At 44.0% G+C, this 27,782-nt stretch overlaps 1 protein-coding gene across 2 annotated transcripts in view; it reads left to right on the top strand.

Annotated features, from left to right (window-relative positions):
• Positions 1–27,782, top strand: part of NUP155 (nucleoporin 155) — a 711,261-nt gene that overhangs the window by 480,451 nt on the left and 203,028 nt on the right. For both annotated transcript variants that reach the window (XM_085631101.1, XM_085631098.1), the window contains one exon: positions 16,442–16,555. In XM_085631101.1, coding sequence (XP_085487227.1) covers positions 16,442–16,555 — 114 coding nt within the window. The remainder of the gene's footprint in view (positions 1–16,441; positions 16,556–27,782) is intronic.

Raw genomic sequence — 27,782 nt, 5'->3', positions numbered from 1 at the left:
GCTCCCTTCTGTACCTATCAGGACCAATCTCCTCCCTGAGGTCCTTCAGCCTCAGGTCTTCTCTGAGGAGCCATTACTGCCCTTCAATGAAGCACTTACTGATATCTTGTTAGGCACCTGGATTAAACCTAAAACGGTAGTCCCTGTAGACAAGGGTGTGGCGTGCCATCGCCTGGCGATCCCATCTTTCTCACACAACACCCGATGCCTGAGAGTCTGGTTGTCCAGGCTTCTGCCTCGCCAAGTGTCTTCCCTTCTGCTCCTCAGGACAAGGAATCTAGGAAACTGGAGCAATTTGGGAAAAAGATTTTCACATCCGCCAGCTCTGGGTTGCGGGCAGTGAATACTGCGTGCCTGCTAGGCCGCTATTCCCATTCTGTGTGGGACACTGTGGCGAAGGTGCTGTTCTCTCCCAAGCCATTACCGAAGGGAGAGATGCTGCAAAATTTACTATTCGTTGTGGGGTTGACATGGCCGATTCTCTCGGAAGGGCACTTTCCACAACTGTGGCGCTCCGTCGTTATGCTTGGCTCCGAACTACTTGCTTTTCTGGGGATGTCCAGAACACCCTGTTGGACATGCCCTTTGATGGTACACGCCTCTTTGATGATCAGACGGATAGCACCCTGGAACGCTTTAAGGACTCTCTGGCTACGGCCCAGTCCGTGGGTCTGGTCACCACGCATACTCCCTCGGGGTCCGGTTTTCGGTCCTTTCGAGGTCAAGGCCCAGGCGCGTTCTTTTCAGCCGCAGTCTCAGTGCCGCGGTGGGTCCCGAGGACAGCGGACGGGTCAGTCCACCACCTCCCCTGCTGCCGCCGCCTCTTAACCTTCCTAGTCCGGTGTTACAGGCCCACCTGACACCAGTGGGTGGCAGGATTTGTCATCACCTTCCCCACTGGCGCTCCATAACCTCGGGACAGGTGGGTTCTGCAAATAGTCCAAAGGGGCTACTCACTCCCCTTCGAATCTACTCCTCCAGCCATGCCACCTCAGTGCCACCGCAGGTCGGGGGAACACTTGGCACTCCTCCAGCAGGAAGTTACGGCCCTCTTGGCCAAGGGGGCCATCGAGCGCGTTCCGACGCCAGAAGTAGGTCGTGGTTGTTACTCCCACTACTTTTTGGCTCCAAAGAAAGAGAGAAAGGTCTGCGTTCTATCTTCTCCGGAAGGAGAAGTTCAAGATGCTCACGCTTGCTCAGGTCTTGTCTGCCCTAGACCCGCGAGACTGGTTGGTAGCGTTGGACTTGCAGGATGCTTCTTTTCATATCCCCATCCTGCCAGCCCACCGGCGTTAACTACGGTTCACGGTGGGCCACGAGCACTTTCAGTTCACCGTGCTCCCTTTTGGCCTTACCGGCGCCCCTCAGATGTTCACGAAAGTGATAGCGGTGGTCGCATGCTCATCTGCGCAGATCAGGGGTTTCAGCCTACCCCTATCTCGACGACTGGCTGTTGAATGCGGGGTCGTCCCACGCAGTCGTCTCCCACCTCCAGACTATGGCCGACCTCCTGCATTTGCTGGGGTCTCCCATCAACGTGCTGAAGTCGCACCTGATTCCCTCTTAGAAGCTTCTCTTCATCGGAGCGTTTCTGGATACGGCGCAGTTTTGGGTTTATCCTCCTGAACAGCGACATTCGGGCTATGATTCCGATCTTTCTTCCCTGGTCCTGGGTTTCGGTCAGGAAGACCCTGAGGCTGCTGGGCCTCCTGCATCCTGCTGATCTATCATGCCAGATGGCATATACGGGTTCTGCAGTGGGACTTGAAGTTCCAGTGGTCGCAGCATCGGAGAAACCTGTCCGACTACGTCCAGATCTCGGAGGGCACTGCACAGGACTTGCAGTGGTGGCTCACGAACCAGCGTTGTCAGCAGCAGATGCCTCTCCCCTCCCCAACCGGAGCACACAGTAGTGACGGACGCGTCCCTCTTGGGATGGGGCGGCCAAATGGGAGAGGTGGAGATCAGAGGCCTCTTGTCTCCGGTGGAGTCCAAGCTCCATATCAACCTTTTGGAGCTCAGGGAGATCCTACTTGCACTCAAATCATTCCTTCCCTCTGTCAAGGGGAGAGTAGTGCAGGTGTTCACAGACAACACCACAGCCATGTGGTACTGCAACAAACAGGGCGGGGTGGGGTCGTGGACCCTATGTCAGGAGGCTCTACATCTCTGGACGTGGCAGGAACGTCAAGGCATGTCCTTGGTGGTTCAACACCAGGCAGGTACCCTGAATGCCAGGGCGGACGAACTCAGCCGAAGGTGCATGTTGGATCATCATCACGCAATTATCCTCACGCCTACCTCGTTCAAGCTGCCTCCTAGAGCCCCCTCTTCCTCTGTCCATAAGTCAGGATCTTTCACGTCATCAAGCTGTGAAATCATCGCGTCACATCACGTTGCGTGAAGGCGGACATCTTAACTCATTGGGAAGCTTATATTATTGTGCACGTAACGTGGGTGCCTTTTTGGTGAAGTTTCGAAAAAGCACTGGGTTTCCATGACAACATGTGTGTCTTCATCGCCGGTGACACGCACACCATTTTAAGCAATTGTTTCCAGGACAATGCGTGTTTCTTCATTGTCGGTGACATTGCACACCATTTTTCTTTGGTATATCAAATGCTGCCAAAATCCAAGCGTAAATACATTTTTTAAACAGCCAAACATAGTCAATTTAAAGCAACACATACAATTTAAAAAAAAAAAGCCCCTGTTGCTCATTCAGTAAATCTACAGTTGTACGTGTCAAGCGCTGATTGCTTACTCACACTTCTTTTAGGAGGATTATTTTCGTCATCTGCTATGATAAACTCATCCTGATTTTTAAAAGTGTCTCAGTGGGAGTATTGTATTTTTAGTGTGTCTGCAGTGACACACTTTCTGTATCCTATTGTGTACATTTGCATGTTCACATTTTGGGCCATATCTAGATAAATTATATTTACCGATTCATAAATACCAAATTTTACCGATTCGGTATTTATGAATCGGTAAATAGTATGTAGGTAAACAATCGGTAATTATTACCGATTTGGTAAATATCGGTATTTATGAATAGGTATTTACCGAATCGGTAAAAATGCATCCCTTCCCATTCATTCCTATGGGCCTGGAGGCCCATAGGAATGAATGGGAATCCAGTTACTATTACCGATTCGGTAAATACCGAATCGGTAATAGGGGAAGCATATTCATGGGTGGCAGGGTGTCACATTGACACCCAGTTGCACCCCTGAATCGTGCATGTGTGCACATGTGGCGCACATACATGCCCTAAGGGCATGTATGTCTGCCACATGGCACTTTTCAAATAGCACAAAAATGCTTTTTTAAAGGTATTCGTCATTTACCATCAACTTGTAGTTGGTGGTAAATAACGAATCCAGAAACCAATAATGCACTCACTTGAGTGCCCCCTACATAGCATTTCAGGATTCGGTAATTTACCGAATCGGTATTTTACCGATTTCTTAAAATTCCGATTCGGTAAATTACCGAATCCAGAAAATCAGCCACCTACATCTCAAGTGCCTCAATACCGGTCGGTAACGGGATATTTACCGATTTTCGGCCGTTACCGACCGGTATTTAGGTACCTACATATAGCCCTTTGTGTTTAATATTTACATATTACTTTAGCTGTTGTCACTCTCGTTCATCATTTCTTTATCAAATTTGCCAAGTTTAGCAGAATTGTGCAGTATGCAATCCGTCAATCCACCACCTTCGTTCCTTGATTCACCGGGTGATCCTCCTGTCAGGTGGGAAGTTTGGTTTGATTCTTTCCAAAAGTATCTAGGAGCCATAGGTGCTCTACGTTATAGTGCTAAAAGAAAAAAATGTCTCCTTCGCCACTCCCTAGGATTTGAAGGAAGATCAATTCATAAACATTTACCGCCTCTTTCTCAAGAACAACCTAACGGGATTGATGAATACGAGGAAACCATTATTAAATTGAGAACTAGGTTTGACAAACAACCAAGCCTGATGGTTCTAAGGCACAAGTTCTTTAAAAGGAAGCAAGCTGAAGGCGAAGATTTGGACGCTTACATTTCCTCTTTGTGCAGACTAGCTACTGACTGTAAATTTGAAAATTTTACAGATCTACTTATTAGACATCTGTTCGTTTGTGGATGCAAGGATAAGAACAAGAACAGAAACTGTTAAGCTTGGGTGATCCATCTTTAGATGAGACTATAAAAATTGCTAAGAGCATAGTAATATTTATGGTTTCACTAAAAGAACTAGATGACAAGCCGCATGATGCTATTCATGTTGTCAATACCAATAATCCTGTCAAGTATCGTGTCAAATCTACTCAAATCAGGCAATCAAAACCCCAAACCCAAATCTGAACTAGTTCGTTCCTCCAAGGGAAATAGTAATAATATGTGCATTAGATGTGAAAATCCACCACATATCAAAGGTTCCCGTTGTCCCGCTAGTAATGTCATGTGTAACTACTGCAAAAAGATGGGACACTTTGCAAAAGTTTGTAAGAAAAAGAGTATTAGGAAGCCAACTATTTGCACTGTTAAATCTGACCTGAAAGTAATTTCTGTTATCAGAAACTCGGATGAGTCTGATTCTTTCAAACCTGCTTCCTCCCAAGATGTTGTTACGGGTGATCCCTCTTCATGTATTGACCCTATAGTGGATATTAAGGTTGGGGATCACACGGTGAAACTCTTAGTTGACTCAGGGGCCAAGATCACAATGATCACTCAGAAATGTTTGAAGAGACCTGGAATGGTTCTCTAGCTCTATTTCCACCTGATCGCTCTCCTGTCTCGTATGAGGGACGTAGAATAGATTTATTAGGTTATTTCGAAGATGAAATGCATTTTAAGGATAGGAGAATAAAAGGAAAGATATATGTTGCACTAAAGGGACTCAACATATTGGGTTGGTTTCATCTGGCCTGTTTGGCATGATACTCCACCTGGAGCAAAAGAGCAAGTTTTAGTTGTTGGTTGCGAAGATGCTAGTCTTGTATGGAAGGACAAATACCCTGATTTTATTGGGAAAAATTAAAGGAATCAGGCACAAAATAATTGTTAAAGATGGTGCCCTTCCCACTAAACACAAACTTAGAGGAGTTCCGTTCAGTGTGATGGAAGACTTAGAAAAATAATTAAAGGGTCTGTGTGCCAAAGGGATCATCGAACCGATGGACTCTTCATTATGGCTTTCACCCCTAGTCGTAGCCAGAAAGGGAGGGGGGGGAATCTTTGTGTTGATTTAAGGTCCCTTAATAAGGAGATATGGGTAGATTCTCACCCACTACCAAAGATTAATGACCTATTCTCTTTCACCAAAGGAGCTCGTTATTTCACTAAGCTTGACTTAGCCAGTGCATACCACCAGGTTGAGCTTGATCCTGAATCACGCCATCTTAGCACCTTTTGTGTCACCTCTGGGAACATTTTGTTACTGTTGCATGCCTTTTGGGCTTGTGTCCGCTTTTCAGAGGATAATGATTAATATACCCATGGGTGTTGAAGGGGTCCTAGTGTTTCAGGATGATGTCCTCATTTTTGGTAAGGATTTTCCATCTCATGACCTTGTTTTGCAAAAAGTGTTAACTCTATTCAAAAAACGTGGTATAGTGTTGAAGGAGTAGAAGTGTCACTTTTTGTGTTCCAAAATTGAATACTTAGGACATGTTATATCTCAAGATGGGGTCAGTCCACGACCAGGTTTGCTTCAAGCCATAGTTGATGCACTCGACCCATAAGACGAAGCGGGTGTCAAGTCATTATTGGGGCTATGTGAGTACTACTCCCAGTTCATACCAAACTTTGCGTCCATTGTGCGTCCTATAAGCAATCTCCTAAAAAAGGGAGTCAAGTTTGAATGGTGCAATGATTGTGTAGTGCCCCTCAAGTTTGTGAATTCTGCTTTGAGTGATGGTCCTGTTCTTAAACCTTTTGACCCAAGCTTACCTTGTTGCGTCACTGTTGACGCAAGTCAAGTAGGTATTGGTGCCACCTTAACTCAAATGGACAACAATTCTGAGTACACTGTATGCTTTGCGTCAATTGTACTAAGAACTCCTTAGCTCCAGTATTCGGTCATTGAAAAGGAGCTTCTGGCGTGGGCATGGGTCATTGAGAAGTTCCGACCTTATACCTAGGGTAAGCGTTTCATGCTTTTGACTGATCACAATCCCTTAGTAAACATCCTGGGGGGTAGTGTGAGTAAGTGCTGTTCTCCCAGTATCATGCGCATGGTGATGAAACTTCTTCAATATCAGTTTGGGGTGCAACAGATTTCCGGTGGTAAGAATAGCAGGGCAGATTTCTTGTCCCGTTTTCCCATCAAGTCGAGTGATCTTGATGATGTCAATCTGGATGAATTTCCATGTCCCAGGGAAAGTTCTAGAAATATTGTTAGGCCTGCCAGGTACAAGTCATAATTCATTTTTTTTTTTTTTTTTTTTAAATGTTAGTTTTTTGGAGGCGAGAGGGTATGTTGTACTGTAGCATATCTGTTATGCTGTTCTGCATCTTATCTATCCTGTGATGTTGTTATGCTCGAGAATCTATGGTCTCCTAGCAACTGGATTGAGATTGTACATTCCTGTTGAGCTGTTGGCAGAGCTGGTCCTCTTGGCTCGGCTGTCCATGTAGCCAATAAATAACCAGCTTCTTACTTCCTGTGTCAGCTTGGTTACTACAGAGACCCTACATGGGATTTTTTTCTACCAGTGGTGGAGTTTTTGGTTATCTCTGCTGAGGGGATACTCGCTCAAGAGATTTAATATTATGGTTCTAATGTGAAGACGATTATCTGGGGTCTTTGTTGGTTCAGGACCAGTTCTGTTATTGCGCCGAAAAGTCAGTTTCTTTTCTTGCCTTATTTCAGCAAGTAATTTCTTGTAGATGTCAAGAAACACAGCTTTTAGTTCCCTCCTTTTGGGTTGATTTTTCCCTCTGTATTTGTCAATCGTTGCAGATTGGAATGTAGTTATTACTGATGTTTTCCATTTGTACTCTTATTTCTTCAGGTTTGCCCTGCTTATCCTGTAGGATAAAGGTTGTATTCATCTATGTGGATTTTTGAAATAGCTTTTACCTGTAGGGGAGTAGGATCTGCTTCTTATGGTTACCCCCACTTTTTGCTGATGTTTCACTGTTTTTTTACTTAAGTCTGGCTGGGACCCTGCTATCCAGGGCCTCAGCCTAGCTTCTTCATCTCTAAATTGATTGCATGTACTTTCAGTACATCACAGATTGGATTCTGGGGTACCCTTATAAGTCCCTAGTATACGGTATACTATGTACCTAGGGCATAGGTACCCCAGAGGCCTCTCAGGGGCTGCAGCATGCATTATGCCACCTCTGGGAGACCATTTAAATTGACACAACAGGTCTGCTACAGCAGCCTGTGTAAGGTGGTGTATCCACCCCTTACTCAGATATAGGTTCCCCTATATCTATCCATATCACTGCACACATAAACCTATCAGTCACCCCTATGGCAGGCCTTATCAATCCTGAAGGCAGGGTGCTGGGTTTATGCGAGAGGGTGCCCATGCATGAGCGTAGCCCCTCTGCAGGCTTCGGAACCTTTATTGCGGGGTTGTTTGTGATGCAGCCAAACCATATACTCTTAAGTGCATTATAACCTCGCTGTAAATGCTAACTTTGGAATGGCTGCATGGAAACATGTCGTGTTTGGTGTCAACCACCTTGGAATCATACCTCCACACCAGTAACTGGTGTGGGAGGTATGATTCCACCCTACTAGAGGGAGAAATATGACATCACCGGTACACCCGGTACCAGCTTTGCAAGGCCTGGCATCACAAAATGGATGCTGCCAGCCACAGACACAGCTGGACAATAGGTTTCCTGTGGCCACCTCCCAGACAGGCTTTAGTGTATTGGGGCTGGGTGGGTGCACTCTGAGAGTGCTTTGAAGACTGCACTGGGGGCACATTTGGTGTCCCTGTGCATAGTCCAGCTCAAACCGGTTGCAGAGGCTACCAGCCCCTGCTCTGATGCGAAACTGGACAAAGGACATGGGTGTAGCCACCCCTCAGACTTGACCCTCCCATAGGTGGGTCCCCAGAGTTTGTCCCTTTGGTATAAATTAGGAACCTCTATCTCCAGGACTTTAGATTTACCTGGATGAAACTCTGCTACAGAATCCCCGAAAATCAACTATCTACACAACATTGGATGACCGAAGAATCTCCCCTGGAGTAAAGGAGTTACTCCCCTGCAAGACAGGCACCAAAGACGCATCCGTCCGGTTTGCAACTACGCAGCTCCTGAAGGACTCCAAAGATTTAGCAACACAGGTGGTGGGTTTCTAAGCTTCCCGAGGCCGATCCGTTCTCTCAGCAAACCTAAGATCCAAAGCCCTCGTGGGGGCCGTGCAACCCGAACCCCAGGACACCGTGACCATTTGCAGCAGCATATTCTTTTTGGCGATCCCTGAGGCTGTGCTTTGGGCTACTTGTAGTCCAGTGATTCCACCGATGATTACTGGCCTACATTCCTCAAGTGTCCCGTGGGCTGGTATTGAGTGATTCCTCTAGAGGTCCCTTCGCGATCCCTTGTCCGTCGACTTGTGGGTCCCTAAGAAGGGTACTGTTATTTTCAGTGGGCTTACCTGGTTGCTCCAGACGTGCCCTGACTCTCCATCGCTTGGGGAGTCCACAGAACCTTGCTTGTCCACACCAAAGCCTTTTTACTCTCACCGCGTGGGTTGCCATTGCCAAGGCTTGTTGGTCTCCAATCCGGACGCCGACCACCACAGCACTCGACATCCTTAGTGGGACAGCTCGCCTTCGGACTGTGGTTGGGGTCGACGCCTCCTGGTCCCCGTGGCAGTGAAGTCCAGCTTCACCTCCTCGCACCTGAAACACCCGACATTGGTGGGTATTTGTCTATCCTGCCCCTGGTCACTGGCAAGTGACCCAGACTCTGTCCCCTCTGCTTTCAGGTTCTTCACATCTTCGATCCAGGCTTGGATCACACTGGACACTTCTCCTTTCCACGGCAGCAGCACTTTGCAGCAACTCTCCATTGAAAACAGCTAAGATTTGACACCCATGCACCCGGCTTCCCTGGGTTAGGTAACACAAGTACTCCGGTGCTCACATGGGTGCTGGCCTTAACCTTCTAAGTCTAAAAGGGTTTGCTCCAAGTCCTCTCCTAAGTGTCCTTATTATTTAAAGTTCCAACCGCGACTTTCCCATAGGATTGTACGGAGCTCGTGGCTGTGTTCACACTGCACGCGTCCCCCGTGGGTCCCCTATGTCACTACCTTGGGTGGTTCCTTGGGGTCCCAGCAATTCTACGTGCTCTAGGCACTGTCTCTAGTCAAGTCGTGGTTCTTATACCACTTTCTTAATATATGGTTTGGTCTCCCCCGGGGCCCATTGCATATTGTGCTATTCACTGTCGTTTTTCGAACTGTAAAATTGGGTGCCTTGCTCTCTAATCTCATAAAGAGGTTAGTAGAGAGTGTTTAGTAATAAATACATACTATATATATATATATATATATATATATATATATATATATATATATATATATATATATATATATATATATATATATATATATATATATATATATATATATATATATATATATATATATATATATATATATATATAGGTTATAATCTGGTAAACAAAGCTGCTTTACATTCCTTCGAGATTTAGCCTGTAGGCTGCTCTCCATAGCTACCATTAGGATAGCTTTCAATAAAAGTTGTCTTAAACCAAATCATCAATAAGGGTTGTTTGGACTGGTGCAAGGTGCCCACTAGAACAAGTGGACAGCATATACTAGGCCAACTTCTCACATTTTCTATGTCAAATTATGTTATATTATTCTGGCTGGAGTTTGCATATTATCTGTCTCTTTGAGAAATGTGTCCCTTCTCTATTATACATCTGTTGTCCTCTGTACATATACATATACATACACACCCCCCCCCCCCCCCCACACACACCGCCACCGATTTGTTTATTTATTTATCTTGGCCCTTTAGGTCAAGTGTGGTCGTATGTGCTTGCTACTGGCAAGGGTTCATTTTCATGTATGTTTTCTGTTAGGTAGTACCGACCTATTAAGATACTTTTGACAGACAGCATTATCTTAATGCGAAGTCACTCGCAGTGTTTGTTGAAGGTGCGATATCCTTTCCGAGGTTATATCGTATGCTACATTAGAACTGGTTTTACAGTTCTGTTTATTAATGTGTGTATACGGGGTAAACATAAGGGTATTGCATTTGTGTTTCACCTTCTTGTATGTAGTTCAACCATTAATATAGTAAAAAAGGATATTTATCCTTTAAAAAAAAAATTAAAAAGCTTTTCATTTGTGAAAAATGATTTGCTTGGGCTTAAATGCTAATGTCTGGCTGTTGTCAGATGTCTTTTGATAGGATATTATCCTATTTCTCTTAAGGCTTAATTTTTCCTCTGCCTGCTAGGTTCTTTCGTATTTACATTCTCTGTAGTCATTGCCACGGTTTTTATAATAAGACCAACCTCTCTCTCATCTAGTTCCTACACATATCTGGTCGATTGTTGGTTGCAACTGGCTGGTTCACTTTCAGTACTTTTGTAGGATTAGTTAGCAGACCCTCGTCCGGTGGGTATAGCTATGGTATTTAATTCAAGAGTTATGGAATCTGCAGATAGATATCTCTATCAGATGAGCACGTTACTTACCTTTGGTAATGTATTATTATCTGGTAGAGACACAGTCTAGTCGCAGAGTCCTGAACACCCTGCCCATCCTCCCCACTCTGCGAACAACTGATGATATAGGGGTTATTTCGCTTTTGAGTACTGGTGTTCTATACCGGTAGTGTCTCATGCAGTGGTATGACTCAACGAGCCATTTGGTCTTGTCTCATAGGTCTTGTCTTGGAATTACCCTACCATTCATTTCCTTTGGTGAGTGACCTGTAGAGTAAGAGGTGTTTCCTTTGCAAAGATGCTTATACACCAGTGCGCAGGGTTTCTTGTAGCATGTGCTTCATCAATTCATTTAAGGTTTTTTTCTTGAAGTCGTTGTCTGATATTATCATACCATTTATTGTTACTTTCTCATGTTTTGTCATACTTTTGCTTTTGGTTGCTTAGTCATGCTTTTTGGTCTTTCCTTATAGGCCTTGCCTGGGTATGCTATGACCATTTATTTCCATTTCCTTTTTCTGTTTTAAAGATATATTGATCTTTTTTGGCACACTGTTTCCACAGCCAGTATCTCTAGTGGCTCTGCGTTGTGGCGTGGAAGGTTTCACAGAAGAAACTGATGTCCGCGTGCCGGAGGGGTCTTGTATGGCTCCACTGATGTCACAAACTGAGTCAATGTCATCACGGAGCCGTACAACGCTGCCCCCTGGCGTGCAGAGGTACTACTGAAAGATTTCCAGAGCCAGTCTGAGGCCTGAGGAGAATTCAAAAGTTAATTAATCTGCGGCTTAACTATGTCTCTACCAGATAATACGTTACCAAAGGTAAGTAACTTGTTCATATGTGCACATGTGTCTTCTTTTTGCTATTACAGGTAATCAATGCAAGCAAAAAGAGCACATCCAGTGGTAGGGTGGAAGTTCAGGTGCACCAAACGAACCACACATAACCTAGTGCGAGTGGTAGTTACCTTAATACTGATATAGTTTTCTCTACCAAAATAGATTAGGTCATCAATAGGGCCGAAAGAAATGCTGTTGTTCCATCTAAAGACAAATTAGGTGTTAACCCCTTCTGTGCCACGCCCTTTCCCCTCCTGTGCCGGGTGTTTCATTAGTGGGTGGGGTTCATGACGAGATAGTCTCGTCATGGGCACAGCGCGACCGTGCTCCATGACGAGACTATCTCGTCATGGGCACAGAAGAGGTTAAACATGTTGACCTTTGAAGGGATAGAGGAATCATGATATGCTCCGAGGATCCATGGATTATTTTTATGCCATTAACAGAGGCCCCACAAATAAAATAGATATAGAACTGCACGCAGTGTAACCAGCGTCTACCACCTTCTTTCCAGAAAAGTTAGTGCTCAGTAGTTGTGTATAATGTCTTCTGAAGTGGGGCACTCCATCAGTTGTACATATGACATTATCACCTTGTGATTTAGTGTTAGTGCAGTACAGGGGTTTACATAAAGTTGATATTGTGTAGACATTTGTTAAAGTTAGCATTTTTTAATTAAACTATCAATCCCTTTGTTTAAATACAATATAGTGCTGACATTGCATCACATTTATAATCTGCTTATGTGGGGAGGCCCAACGTTTGAGGTGAGTCAATACAGTGACTAGGAGATCACCACGTAACTTTTACTAGCATCTTACAACTCACTTGTGATACATGAGGCCACCGGTGTCTCTGGAAACAGTAGAAATTTGCCTTACATCATAAAATCGTAGCTCAATCTTTATAATCTAGGATTAACAACAAAGTTATAACCAACGACAGGGTGGGGAAAAGAGTTCCAGACACTGTGTGATATAAACTATTATTACCTTATTTCTCCAGGATGCTCCACTTCTAGTACCATACTGTATATGTTCAAAGACTACTAACCTATGAGAACCCAGAGATGCACGTGTGTGTTATTTTGCTTGTATGTCACACTTCGCTGCTATCATCATTCTTCCCTTCAGAGCACTATGCCAATTGTAGCGCCATCAATATTGCGTCCCAGTTGGGGGATATAGGATATTTACTTAAGCCCAGAGTATCTTCTGTACGGAGAGATATTCCCTCAGCCCTAGCACAATTGAGTATAGAGTGGGACCAGGCCTGTAGCGATCGGGGCTTGTTAGATTTCCAGCATCGTGTGATGAGTCTCTTAGCCACTACCAGTCCAAGGTCCAGAAATCTTGAGGTAGCTTTTTGCCCCTTGTGAACATGCCCAGTATGCAGATCTCCCATGTGTTTGGGAGTGTTCTGTCAGTGCACTCGGACAGGTATCACGATACTCCCTCCCAGTATTCATGTAGCAAGGGAAACGACTATAATATGTGTGGAATATCAGCATCGCAGGGATTACATCACAGACAACTAGCATCTTCTCTGTGAAAGTACCGATACATTCTGTCAGGTGTGAGATACGCCCTGTGTAATATGTAATACTGGATCAGCCGGAACCTTGCGTTATGGGGGATAAATGTTGGGCCTGCTAAAATCATGTCCCACTCCTTGGATGTACATGGACGGGCTAGATATGTTTTTCATTAAGTGCACAAGGCAGCCATATCTATTGCTGTCTGTGTGCGAAGTGCCTCAGCAAAGCATCTAGTGAGATGTTTCCCTATTCCCATAACATTTATGGGGCAGTCCATCACACACCTTCTATATTCTCTTTACCTCACTCTTCTAAGGTCATGGAGGAGAGGCTTATCTGGTTGGATGCCAGGAGGACCCTTAATTTATTTTAATCAGTCTGGTTAAGGAGCACTGAGTGGGTGATTAACTTTTAGTAGGGTTCCGAGGTGCTAAGAAGTGAAGAGCAGTAAAGAACTGGATCATATCCAGCTGGTTCATTCTTTGCATAAACATTTACTATGCTTGGCCAAAAAGAAGCCTCTTGAGGACACAATCAACTAAACCGAAGTCAGACACTATGGCCTAAGCTAGAAGAGGGTTTCGGTGCTGAACATCTTCCAGGTTGTTACATTGGCATCCATCTACACCTTCACCAGGCATCACCTTGATTATCAGGTATACAGGAAGGGCAATTTTGCCTGTTCCATACTGTAGGATCTTCTGGTCTGAAGTACATTCCTGAGGCCCTCCACATTTTTTAGAGGTACTTCTTTGATATCGATTCAAATGATGAGAAATCTGTGGTTTTAGTATCCTTTAAAAGAACAAATTACGTGTCTTCAGTGGTGGATACTCTATCCTACCACATATTCTTCACCATCCCTCCCTACTTTCTATTCTGTGGAGTGGCTTCCTAGGTGTTAATAATATCCCAAGTTAGATTTTGCATTCTGTCAGTGTTCTGAATCTGTCAGTGATATTTCACATCTGAGGTCTTGGACGGTGTGGTTTAAAATGGATGCCTGTGCTCAAGGATGGTGCATATAAACAGTTCCATTCTGTCACTTATAGAGGCAGTGCAGGGTGTGATGGGGGTAACCTAACTGCGCATGGGAGCAATTACAGGAAAAGGTTACGGGTCCAATCTGGCGCTTGTGGGGATTCCAACGGTGGTAAGTCTTCCATTAGAGTATCAACCAGAAAGAGGGTTACCGAAGGTAAGTAACTTATGAATGCCTGTTTGTTTTGTAGAATGTTATTATTTAAATGAAATGTTTACTTCTTGCCCTGTTCTCTTGAAATGCAACTATTCAAGTGTACTCTGTTGGAACTAACACACATATGAAGCAAAGAACGTGATTTACCAAACCCAAGTTAAAGCACAACTTTGAGAACTTTTTTTAATAGATAATGTAAATAAGGAAAAAAACATAAGCAAAGTTTTAGTTGGCAACATTTTATTGAAATTGAATTAAACAAATTTGTCATGCCTGTGGCACAACTGGCAGTGCAGTCTGAAACTGTGAAAGAATTACAGAGCACTTACATATAGTAGCATATCAGCTGAACTCCATTAGAGTCGCTTGTGCAACTAAATAAGAGACAAAAATATGTTTACATTCTGTTATTTAAATTAAAGGATACCTTCAATAGGGCAGAATAGTTTTCTTCTTATAGCACAAGCACCACTGCTTGGTGATATCCCCAATGAGCTGTGCTCTGAATGTACTACAGCCCTTTGCTCAGTTTGATTTTGATATGATTGACCAGTGTCCAGTATAACATTGTGCAGACTAGAATGAATATTGGAGATTCTGTACTTTCTAGGTTCTCCTCCTTCTTGGAATAACATTATCAACTGATCAGCTTTGGAGTGTCACAGGCGCAAGTACACAGATGACTCACAATTGTACTGCATTTGTCTACGGTTAAAGATTCTAAAGTGCTGTGAGGGGATGAATGGCTAACCATTTCTTAAAAAGACATTTCCAAGACCAACTTGTGATGAACGCAAACCCAGCCTTCACCCTTTTATCCCCTCAGTTGGGGTTTCTGTGAAATCTTTGGCCCTCTCTTTATTTTGAAGTTAAGTAATGTGTCATAACCACAGTCTTTACCTCCATTCTACACAGCCCTTAAAGGAATTGACCACTTGCTCTATTTTTGCACTCTTGTTCAAGTTTTGGCAATTAATCATATTGATTCTGGAAACATATTCTTAGTGTAGTAACCAGAATCCACTTTTTAGCTTCCCAGAGGTATAGATGAAACGGGCATCAGGTTTCTTGAAGTTTAAAACAAATAATTCCTGCTGTAAAGCAACCTACATGATTGCTCTTACCAGCACAGAAAACATTCAAAATTCAGTTCACAATTGCCTGCTTTGGTAACAAGGCTGTACACATTGGTACTCCATAATATCTGGTCATCAAATCGATAGGTTCCCAAAAGCTGCATAGTATTCTGATATTCAGTAGTTTTCAATTTCAGCAACCTTCTGCCTTCATTCTATGCAGCCCTTGAAGGAATTGACACCTTGCTCTGTTTTTGCACTCTAGTTCAGGCCTTGGCAGTTTATCACATTGATTCTTGGAACGTATTCTTAGTGTGGGAACTGGAATCTACTTTTTAGTTTCCTAGAGGTGTGCCTCAAGTGGTCATAAGGTTTTTTTCTGGTGCCTAAACGTTAAAACAAATGACTCCTGCTGCATTGCAACCTACATGATTGTTCTTACCACCACAGACCCAATTCAAAATTCAGTTCACAATTGCCTGCTTTGATTACAAGGCTTGACATATTGATACTCCATCGCACTTGGCCAGCAACTTGTTAATCTTTGGTGGTTCCAAAAAGCTGATAGTAGTGTTCTGACTGGAGGTAAATACATTTAGAAAAGCTAAAATCTCCAACTGTTTTTTCTGTAGAGATGTGGTCACAGTCTCTACCGCTTTCTCTTGGTGTGAGGGCCACATCAGAGTTTCTTTATTGTAGGAAATGTTTGAATGCCTGTCTTCTTATCAACTTTTCATCATATTGTTGCTTCTCTGCTTGGGATGAATTGATTAGAGAAATGTTTTATTGTAATTTAATTGCATTAATTTTTAATGTTCTATGAGGCAGTCTCATGCCAGTTTCATGCAAAATAAACGCAAATTGTGCACTCTACCACTATTAATTTTCAGCAATTACTCTTATCCCACTCTATTACTTTCTGCACTAAGGAAAAAGGTATATTACGGAGTGAAACAGGTGCATGTATCCTTATACACATTTGGTGAGATTGTGTCCTATTGTTGTAAAATCTTGATTGCTGAGATGTGGCTTATATTTTCAAAACTTTCAATGTGGATAGGTAAATGTGTCTGTAAGGTAATTGTCAAGTCCTGATATTTTCCTCTCTTCCAAAGGTCGCTCGGATACAACTACAGATTCAGGAAGCTCTGGCAAGACAATATCCTCATTATTCGTCAGCACAAGAAGCAATTTCACAGCTGGATTCTGAATTAATGGACATCACAAAGGTAAAAGTAAAAGCTAAGTGTACCATACCGCCAAACTTGAATTGTTTTGTAAATGCATAGTTCCACAAGATAGTTTTTGAGAATTATTTTGTATGTAGGAATGCATTATTGTTTGGCATGAAACTAGCTGAAAGGCAACAGAGTGCTGTGCAGGGGTCAAATGCAAAGATACAGTCAGCGAATGATTGGAGGGGATAGATGGATTCGGAGAGTGTAAGCGGGCTGTTATTGAGTTGCGATTTAATTTTCTTTAAAGAACTATTCCTCTCTTAAATGGGAGCGGTGCTCCAACTTTCTTGACAGATAGGGGTATATTGTTCTAACTGCCAACCTCAACAAATTTTGTCTGGCTAAGACCCATAGGGAGATGCCTAGGTAATCTCCTTTACCCAAACACAAGTCAAATGCCAGAGAATATTTTCCACTAGATCATCCACAAAAGGTGCCATAGGAAGAAGAAGCCATCTTCTTCCAGGAGGAAACAGTCCCATTCTCAGGACCATTCGAAGTCTCAGCGCTTTTTCCTCAATGTCATACTTTTCCTCATTGGCAGAGAAGATCCAGACAATATCAAAGATGATATCTGACTTTCATGGTCTACCTCCCAACCCTATGCAGATCGAGGCCTTCCAACCTAATGTGCTGGATATATTTAGTATGGCTTCTGCACCCTGTGGGCTACCTCAAAAGTTAAGTATGTTCCTTAGGGTTTGGCAGCTCTGACCTAGATGCCTCCTGATGCCGCACCCCACAGGCTCTTTCCCGACTTAAAAAAAATAAATAATAAGCTCGAAGTCTACTAAGGTGCTGGCCCCCAATTGGTCTTAGCTTTCCATGGTGCTTTTGCAGCAGCTGACGTCGGACACCATTATCTGTGGGTAAGGGAATTAATGCTATCTGCCTTCTGGGTCTATCTGCTAATGCCTTCTGGGAATTGGTGGTTACTGTGATCATCCGGAAACATCATATGAAAAAGCTGAAATTCAAATATTTTTAAGTGCAGCCTGCTGACCGAATTACTTGATCTATGGGCACAACTGTCACACTGCTTCAGAACGGTTAAATGTGTTCCAGTGGGCTCCGAAGGGATGTCAAAGACACACTCATGGACTTTGATCACCAGGGTCAGTTGACACTACCTTCAACATAGAATCAGCCATGTGATTCCTCACATCAGAAATATATTATATGTCAAAGTCTTGGAGAGCTATAACCTGCTTGGTGATCCTGCTTGATACAGAGTCAATGCATTTCTTGCTGAATATTTCACGGAGAGGTTTGTGGTCTGGTTTTATCACAAATGCTCTGTCTCACAAAAATGTTTTCAGCTTCTTTACAACCCAGTAAATAGCTAAAGCTTCTATTTCAATCACAGAATACTGAACTTCAGCTCTCTTCAAACTACGAGAAATGAACGTAATCGTCCTCTTCTTGTTGTAGTACTCTATGCCTTTGAGACTGTTAACAGTCGTGAGCGTAGACCTGGCAATGGCATTAAAACTCCTTAGTTTAGGAGCAGAACGTAGTCTCTCCTTCAATTCATTAAACTCCTCTTCGCACCCTTCATCCCAAATAAACTTCATTCCTTTTCCTAGTAAATCCCTAAGTTTCTTACAGTTTTCAGCAAATACTTCACAAGCTCTCCTTTGGGCTCAGTGCCTTCTCCTGTTATTTCATGACCTGAATGCTCAATTGAGGTGCTCCTTGATATAAATTTTTTACCTTTGATAGTCCAATTCACTTCACTAAGCCTTTCTCTGAAATCAGACCCTCTCCCTTGTTCTCTGAAACACCGAGACCGCTGATATCAAGCCAGAAAGTATCCAGGCATATCTAAATGTCTCACACAGTGTGGTGAGCGCTGTCAAATCTTTAGATTATCAAGTTTGATTTAATGATGTGAGCTCTATGGTTGAGAACACATTGGCACCCTGTAAAAGTGAAAGCATGTCTGAAAAGTTTGGTAAAGGATACCGATCAATAATCACATCCTTGTTTAATTCTCTCAAATCAGTGCATAATTTAAGTTGGCCATTTACCTTCCTGGCTGCTACTACAGATGCCAACCATACCTTATCTTCAACTTTCTGGATGACTCCCTCTTGTTTGAGTCTTTCCAACTCTAAACACATTTACTCTTGCAGCAGCACAGTCACAACCAACACTTTACTGCACTTGAGTGGAGCTCCAGGTGTCAACTGTATTTTATGGACATATCCCTTTAAACAACCTAGTATTTGTTTTACTAAAAACTTCTCTTTTTTTCTTGCATAAAAGATTTGTGTGACAAATCATTCCCAACTACTTCCTTGACCTCATATGTTTCTATTAACCAAATTGTGTATCACTGTTTGGATCAAGCAGAACACCTTTTGGGTGAGACCAGCTTAGTATGCTTTCACCTTTACATGTAGCTATAAGGAACAAGGGTCCCTAAGCCTGCATAAGGGTAAGTAATACTCTGGTTACACAATAATAATTCCCATGGCAAGTTCAATCAATTAGTTAAGGAAGAGTTTGTTTTTAAAGAAATAAAAATTTGTATTAAGGAGTATGTACCTCTACGTGGCACACCACAACCGGTCTCGCACAAGTGCAGCAGTTCCCTTCTTTTGGCTGTAACTTGCCTTCTGATGGATACATCTGCCTGTGGATTCCTCACCTTTTGAATTACCCCCATGTGCAGTAGATACTGCATCCACCAGAAAATGCATTACCGAAGGTATGTAACTTGTTCTTCTGGGCTGTCCAGCTACCTTCAGATGGTTCTCCCAGGACTAGCGTTGGCTCCTGGTCCCTTGAGCTGCACTGAGACGAGGAGCCACGATCCAGGAATCTGGGCTACCAACTCACCCCAGCAGGCTTCTGCTGTTGTGAACCCTGTGCTGTGAACAGGAGGTCAGCCAACTGACCCTTTAAGTCTCTTGCATCAGATGGGTTCAGGAGTCAACATCACCATGAGCAGGACACAGCAGGCACCGTCCCTTTTCCTTTAAAAACCACCAGGTGCAGCAGGTAAAGTCTACGTTGGTGCAGCTTCTCTTCGCCAGGGCAGCTTCTCTTCGCCGGGTCATTGGTACAACAGGGCAGTCCTTCATTCATCTTTGCTTCCAGTCTAACGAGATCAGAGTTCTAGGTGCGAGGCGGGGCCTTTCTTATGCCCAGAAAATGCCCTCAGAGGAGATTTCAGTCACTAGCATGAGGGATACTAGGTTCCCTCCCTACTGATGACTACTTCCTGTGAAGTCTGAAATCTAGCAATTTCAGAAGGCTCCATGCTACTCACTCTCAGCATGGCAGAACCTCTCTCTGGGTGTGCAGGGCTCCATAGTCCAACCCAGAGGTGTGGTTACCAACAGGGCTACACCCCCCAGAAAAGCCAGTTTGACAACTGGCTTCTGCTCACTGTCCCAAGTGCCATCCTGTCTGCCTAAACAATAGAGCAGTCCCATCCCGAGTGTTTGCCATTTGCCCTTCATGGGCGGCATCCTCTTTGGAACTTGCCCTTTGGGCCAACACCATGTGGCTTCCTTTCAGGGAGAGGTAACACACGGCTTCTATTGTGTCCTTTCCAGGAAGGCAGAAAGCCGTCTCGGTTTCCGATGTTTGTGTTTTGCGTTGTCCCTTGCTCAGCAGGGTCTGGCAGAAGGACTGCCTGCATGGGTCTGCCTTATCAAACTTCACTGTTTAGATCACAGATAGTGGAGAATTTTCTAAAAGGTTTGCTTTGCTTGTTTCCTCCCATTCTGTTTATTGTTCCTCAGTGGAGTTTGAATTTTGATTTGACTTTCGTGATGGCATTCCCAATGCACAGTTTCCCAGTTTGACTTCTTACTGTCAAGACCGTCTTGTTGGTGGCAATAACTTCAGCTTATAGGATTGCAGAACTTCGGGCCCTGTTACAGTTTTCTACACATACATTAGTTCTCTGCGCCTGCTATCCTTCATAGCCAAGGTGATCTCTGTACTCCATATGGCCCAGTCAATTGCATTTCTATCGTTCTTCCCCATCTACATCCACAAAGGGAGGAAGAGCTACTGCACCTCAACTAGCAGTATGCATTGGCCCAAAAACCCCTCCAGAGGTCGTTCTTGCCCATACCGGCAAGGCCGCTGCTGCTTCCACAGTTCTTTCCAGCGACATCTACCAGGTGGCTACATGGTCCTCTTTGCAGACTTTTGCCAGGGACAACTGTCTCAAGTCTCAGATATGCAGCGATCAGTACTTTGTTCATTCTGAATTGCAAGACTTTCCTCGTTGACCAGCACTGCTAATTCGCATCTCCCAGGGCTGAATTGCTTTGGAACTCATTCTTAAAGTGAGTAATCCACAGGAAGATGTATCCATTAGAAGAAAGACATTTTCCTTCACTAACAATATATTTCTAGTGAATAGATAATCTTTCTGCATATTTTTACAGTCCTTCTCTTTCCTTGAGGAGTTGGCACTGTGATTAACAAAATCACGAGGTATGCAAGCAAGTTTTATGCTCTATTTGTCACTGTCATTGGTTTCTCAGTTCCTCTTGACTCTCCTCAGTGGAATGAGGAAAAGTTATATACCTGACACCAGTGTGCTAGTTAGGATCTAATATGTTTTTGTGGCTCATAAAATTATTGAGATATTACTCAGCACTTCAGATCCAGTCACCGGTCCAAAATGCTCAATACATAATATGAATCAATTGTCCATGTTTCATTTTAATAACACAAAAATCCTGAATACAATTTCCGTTTGATTATTCATCTTCCCTTCTCATAAAATTATTTTGATTGTAGCCAACGCGTTTCATCCCACTTGGGACTTCTTCGGGGCACTTTCTAATTATATTTGTTGATGTCAAAACAATAATTCTCATCCCCCAATGAGGTAAAGTAGTACTTACCAGACTAGTCTGAAGCCTGGAGTGATAATTCTTCAAGTAAGCGATATGCAGGAAGTTTATGTATCCACCAGAAATATTGAAGGAAGTTACCCGTTTAGGGTCACCCGGGTCACTAATGACCACCTCTCAGCCTTCGGTACTAAATGAAGAGTCAGTCAGACAGTAGAGAATACAAACCAATAACTGTTTATTCATATACACTCATAGTGGAGCCCCACCTGCCCAGTCGCTAGGAGTGCTACAGAGGGAACTGAAATCGAGAAGCACAAAGATACATTATGTACGTTTCGTAACTGGGCAAAAACATGCCCACAGTAGAATTTTCCAAACAGGTGCAGTTAAACAGCAAAATACAGAAAAAATGGTTTCAGCGCTCTTATCTTACACAAAGTAACCTAGTCCAAGGTCATTCCACCCGGAGCCCGCCACCAGACAAGGGGGAGAGGGCCTCTATCTAATGAGAAAGCTGTGTGCTAACATGAACAGTGGGCTCATTACTGAAACAAAACTCAAGTGAGGAAACGAAAGTCAGAGGGGAGCATTTCTCGGAATTGAACTAGATCAGTTTCGAACAGCCTAAAATGGCGTCCAAAACGAAAATGGCGGAGCGAATGCTAACTTACATGGAGCACTGCATAAGCATAAACAATTTCTATTCTAATAGACCCTCCTTTTAGCATGAGCTAAAACATTTTCAAACTGCAACAAAAGGAAACAAAACTACAAAGAGTAATAAGAAATCTCATGAATAAACAATTAGCACTCCACACTATCAACATCAGGAAATAAACAAAGAGGGAGGTAATCTCGAAAATTCCTATATCGATATTCATTAGATCCTCAATATCTTTTAAAATAATTATAGCAGCATTTGTGTCATGAATTAATATTTTCTTTTTAGGGGTGAGAATAGTAGTACAATAGGAGCGACAGAAGGGAAGACACTGAATAAGGGTGCAGCAGAGCACCAATATCAAAATCATATAAATCACTTTTATTTAGTTTACAAAATCACCAAGCACTTTATGTCTGGTTCATAGACTTTAAGGCGGCCTTTGACCGTGTTAGCAGACACTTACTTTGGTATAAACTGAAGCAGCATGGCCTGCCTGACTCAATCTTAAATCCAATCATTGACCTGCACACCAACACCTGGATGCAGGTAAAGATTGACAACGGCCAGCGGCTAACTCGAAAGATCAGCACCTTTGATGGTCTAAAACAAGGCTGCGTGCTGGCACCCCATCTCTTCAATCTATTCATGGCTGATTTAACATCAAACTTGGATCAGATCAACGCTCATCCACCACGGCTAGGACACCTGCGTGTTACACATCTATCCTATGCCGATGATGTGGTCTTACTCAGCGAGACAAAAATTGGTTTACAACGCCTATTGCAAGAACTGACCAGATATACAAAATTAAACTTATTAGAAATAAACAGTAAGAAGACAAAGATCATGGTTATAACTCGCCGCCATAAAGCGCCACCAGTATTCGTAATAGATAAGAATAAATTGGAAGTGGTGGAAAGTTATAAGTATCTGGGGGTACAACTAGACAAGCGCCTAAACTTCGTAACGCATTTGAATGCCATCGAAAAGAAGGGGATTGCCTTGTTACACGCCTTCAGTAATTTAGCAATTAAACTTAAAGGCCCTATGTTCAATCCGCTCCTAAACGTAATGAAAGCAAAGTTACTGCCAACAATATCTTACGGGAGCGTATTAGATCATGGGATGAGTGCACAGCTTATAGAAAAAAATACAAACAAAAATCTACAAGCGTGTATTTGGTTTGCCAAATAATGCATCACCTGCACAAGTGCGACTCGAATTTGGTCTGCAATCACAAGTTCTGCTAAAAAAATACGAGACTGTCAAATTTTGGTACGATGTCTGGATGAACCAGGAACCAGGAAACAGAGATTTATCGAGCCATGTGGGAAGCAATTCATAATAGTCCTAATTCCCAGTATGCCAAATTTTTAAAAACCTCTTTAGAAACAACAGAATTGGCCCCACTTTGGGGAACCAGGCTTCCGGTATCACTGTTCAAACAAACAGCAAAGAAGGCAGCCAGCAGGCATTCGTTAATTAACGGCAAGTCATCCCTGAGTCATCGTGAACATGCTTGGATGACAATACAATCATATAAAAAGCTGGTTCCGGCAGCATATCTACAACTTGCCTTCTCAGCATATAACAAATCAAGATATCTCACATTGAGGCTGGGTAACTTACCAACAAACTTTGATCAACCAAAATGGCGGATGCAAGAAATGAAAGGGTGCGAATTGTGTGGAGCAAGAAAACAGGACTTAATTCATTTGATCTGCATCTGTCCCGCAATGAATTTGGAACGTCGAAGCAGACTAAAGGCGAAGTTCAATTAAATCGGAGTACGTACCTGCCGGTCCGCAATTATACAAATACTGTGTTCTGTGGACCCTCAACTAATTTGCAGAGTAGTCCAATTCATAACTAATTTTGAGAAAAAGAGAGGAACCCTGGTAAAGTCCTAATCTCCATCATGAACTTGCACTTTAAACATGAACATTCTCCCTGTCCCAGATACAACAATCTTTAAGCATGAGAATAAGTTTATATAAATTTTATGACTCATTACCTGTTCATTTGCTGTATAATGTCCATCTTTTCTCTTTTAAATTCAGGTATTTTAAATTTTTGTAATGGTTTTAATTAACTGTACAATAAAGCATCCATCCATTCCACTTATATTCAGCCTCAGCTGCCGAAGAGAGACCAACTCCAATTCCCACTTTCCATTCCTCTTACATTTTCAAGGATATCTAAAATGTGTTTTGTAATATTCTTTTCCATAGTCTTGATCCCGACTGTAGGAGAGTAGGATCTGCTTCTTATGGTTACCCCCACTTTTTTGCTGATGTATCACGGTTTTTCGACTTAAGTCTGGCTGGGGCCCTGCTATTCAGGACCCCAGTTAGCTGCTTCCTCTCTAAATTGATTCCTAGAACCGTAGGTACACAACAGACTGGATTCTGAGGTGCCCTTGTAAGTCCCTAGCATATGGTATACTATGTACCCATGGCATAGGTACCCCAGAGGCCTACCAGGGGCTGACGCATGTATTATGCCACCCCTGGGAAGCCCTCCAAAATGACACCACAGGTCTGCTACTGCAGCCTGGGTAAGGAGGTGCATGCACCCCTTACTGAGATGTAGGTTCACTATATCTCACCTATCACTGCTTGGATTTGTGTGAGAGGGTGTCCATGCATGAGCAGAGCCCCTCTGCAGCCTTTGGAATCTCTTCTCCGGGGTTGTCTGTGATGCAGCCTGACCATATACTCTTAAGTGCATTATAACCAAACGGTAAATGCTAACTTTCGACTGGCTGCACGGAAACAAGTTGTGTTTGGTGTCAAACACCTTGGAATCATACCCCTACACAAGTAACTGGTGTGGGAGTATGATCCCACCCTTCTAGAGGGAGAGATATGACAGCACCGGTATACCTGGTACCAGCTTAACAGAGCCCTGGCATCATAAAATGGATGCTGCAGCCACAGACACGAGTCTGGCTTCCTGCTGCTGACCGAAACTCCAGCAGGGGAGGCCTGGACAATAGGTTTCCTGTCACGGGGAGGTGTTACCACCTCCCAGACATGCTTTAGTGTATTGGGGCTGGGTGGGTGCACTCTGAGTGCTTTTAAGTCCTGCACTGGGGGCACATTTGGTGTCCCTGTGCATAGTCCAGCTCAAACCCATTGCAGGGGCTACCAGCCCCTGCTCTGGCATGAAACTGGACAAAGGAAATGGGTGTAGCCACCCCTCTTTCCAAACCCTCCCATAGGTGGGTCCCCTGAGTTAGTCCAACCCCTTCTTTGGGTAAGAAGAAGGAACCTCTGTAACCAGAACTTTAGATATTCCTGGACGAAACTCTGAAACTGAATCCTGGACCTTCGACAATCTGTTCATCGCCAGATGACTGAAGTATCTCCCTTGGGGTAAAGGAGTTACTCCCCTGCTTGGCAGGCACCAAAGATGCATCTGTCCAGTCTGCATCTCCGAAGCTCCCGCCAGACGCCGAAGACTTTGCAACACCAGAGGTGGATTTCCAGACTTCCCAGAGGCCGAACCGAGTCCCAGCAAAGCTGAGACCTGTAGCCCTCGTGGGTACCGTGGAACTGGAACCCCTGGACACCGTGCACATTTGCTAGTGCAATAGCTTCTCAACGTCCCTTGAGGTTGTGCATTGGGTTACTTGTTGACCAGACCCTGAGCAGTGAATCCCCGAAGATTGCTGGCCTGCCCACTCAGAGTGACCCGTGGGCTGCCATTTTGTGATTCCTCTCGAGGTCCCTTCGCGATCCCTTGTCCGTCGACTGGTGGGTCCCTGAGAAGGGTAACTTTACTTTGATTGGGCTTCGCTGATTGCTCCAGACGTGCCCCTACTCTCCATCGCTTGGGGAGTCCTCAGGACCTTGCTGGTCCGTACCGAAGCATCTTTCTCTTTTCTGCGTGGGCTGCTGTTGCCAAGGCTTGTTGTGTCCAATCCGGGCACCGACGCTGCAGCACTCGACATCCTTCGTGGGACAGCTCGAATCCAGCTCCTGGTGGTCCTCGTGGCTGAAGAGTCAAGTTTCACCTCTTTCACCTGAAACACCCGAAATCGGTGGGCATTTGTGTATCGTGTCACTGGCAAGTGACCCAGACTCTGTCCCCTCTGCTTTCAGGTTCTTCACATCTCCGATCCAGGCTTGGATCTCTTCGGACACTTCACATCTTCAGTAGCAGCACTTCTTCGCCAGCTTCCATTGAAAACGACGACGCGACCCAACACCATTTGACACCTATGCACCCGGCTTCCCTGGGTGAGGTAACTCGAGTACTCCGGTGCTCCCGTGGATGTTGACCCTAGAACTGTCCAAGTCCAAGAGGGTTTGGTCCTAGTCCATTTCTAAGTGTCCTTTAACACTAAAAATCTAACTGCGACTTTCCCCATAGAAGCTAACGGGAGCTCGCGGCTGTGTTCTCACACTGCACACGGCCCCCGTGGGTCCCCTGTGTCACTACCTTCGGTAGTTCCGTGGGGTCCCAGCGATTCTACAGGCTCTAGGCCTTGTGTGTAGTTAAGTCGTGGTTCTTATACCACTTTCTTAATATATGGTGTGGTCCGTCCCTAGGGCCTAATGTTTATTTGTGCTACTTTACTGTAATATTTGAAGTATAACTTATGTGTTTTTGCCTCAAGCCTCATAAAGAGACTAGAGGGGTGTGTTTAGTAATAAATACATATATTTTATATATATATATGTGAGATTATAGACTGGTAAAACAAGCTGCTTTACATTCTTTCAAGACTTAGCCTGAAGGCTGCTCTCCATAGCTACCACTAGGATAACTTTCAATAAAGGATGTCTTTAACCTATCATCAATAGGGGTTGTTTGGACTGGTGCAAAGTGCCCACTATAACTAGTGGACAGCATATACCAGGCCAACTTCTCACATAGTTGTGCAGCATGTAGGATTCCAGCTTGCTATTGTTTTACCAGATAATCTCAAGTGAGTGACTAACTAAAAACCACTAAAGGTACCTAAGGTACATATAATACAAGCTTAAAATACAGTTAGTTCTACTGAACTTAGAGTTGTGTGTCAAGGGCTTAGCACACTCTTTCTACAACTCAAGAGAGTTTAGTAGGCCACACTAGAGTAGGAAGTGCATACACCACATCTCACTAGTAATGTCTTCAAGGCCAGGAACCACTGGGTCCCGCCAGAAGCCAGTGGGCTTCTAGCCTTAAAGTATGACAAACTCCCCTTCTTGGAATTGAGAGCATTGTGTAGTACTAGGAAGCTGAAGACAGGCAAGGGTGCAAACACCCAACGCCTAATAGAGGTACTCATCCTAGATGAACTCAGAAAGACCTCAGGGTCTGATGGAGTAGGTAGAGTGGGTGGGGCAGCTGATGAGGAAGGGCCTAGGGGTTCAGACACCCCTGACCTGACATCTGGAGGTGGCCAGGAGGATGACAATGATCCTGACCTGGAAGATGCATCTCCTCTTGAAGATGAGGAAGATGGCCATGATGTCCCTCTCTTTACCCCACCAGGAAGAGTTGGAAGTGTGCCTGGAAAGACCAGGTCGCCTTCTCAGGAGTCTAACCATTCAGGGCCTCTGTCTCCTCTCATAGGAGAGAAACCTCTCAGGAGAGGAGGGAGAGACTACTCCAGTATGAGGAAGTTCAGCTTAAAATCAGGAGAGAGAAGATGGCCCTAGAAAGGGAGTCCCCAGAGCTCCATAGAGCTAGACAAAAGATGGGACTAGAGTCCCATGGTGGCAGCAACATC

Source organism: Triturus cristatus, chromosome 2_1 (assembly GCF_964204655.1).
Source record: "Triturus cristatus chromosome 2_1, aTriCri1.1, whole genome shotgun sequence".
Classification (NCBI taxonomy): Eukaryota; Metazoa; Chordata; class Amphibia; order Caudata; family Salamandridae; genus Triturus; species Triturus cristatus.
This window is presented reverse-complemented; position numbering and strand designations above follow the sequence as displayed.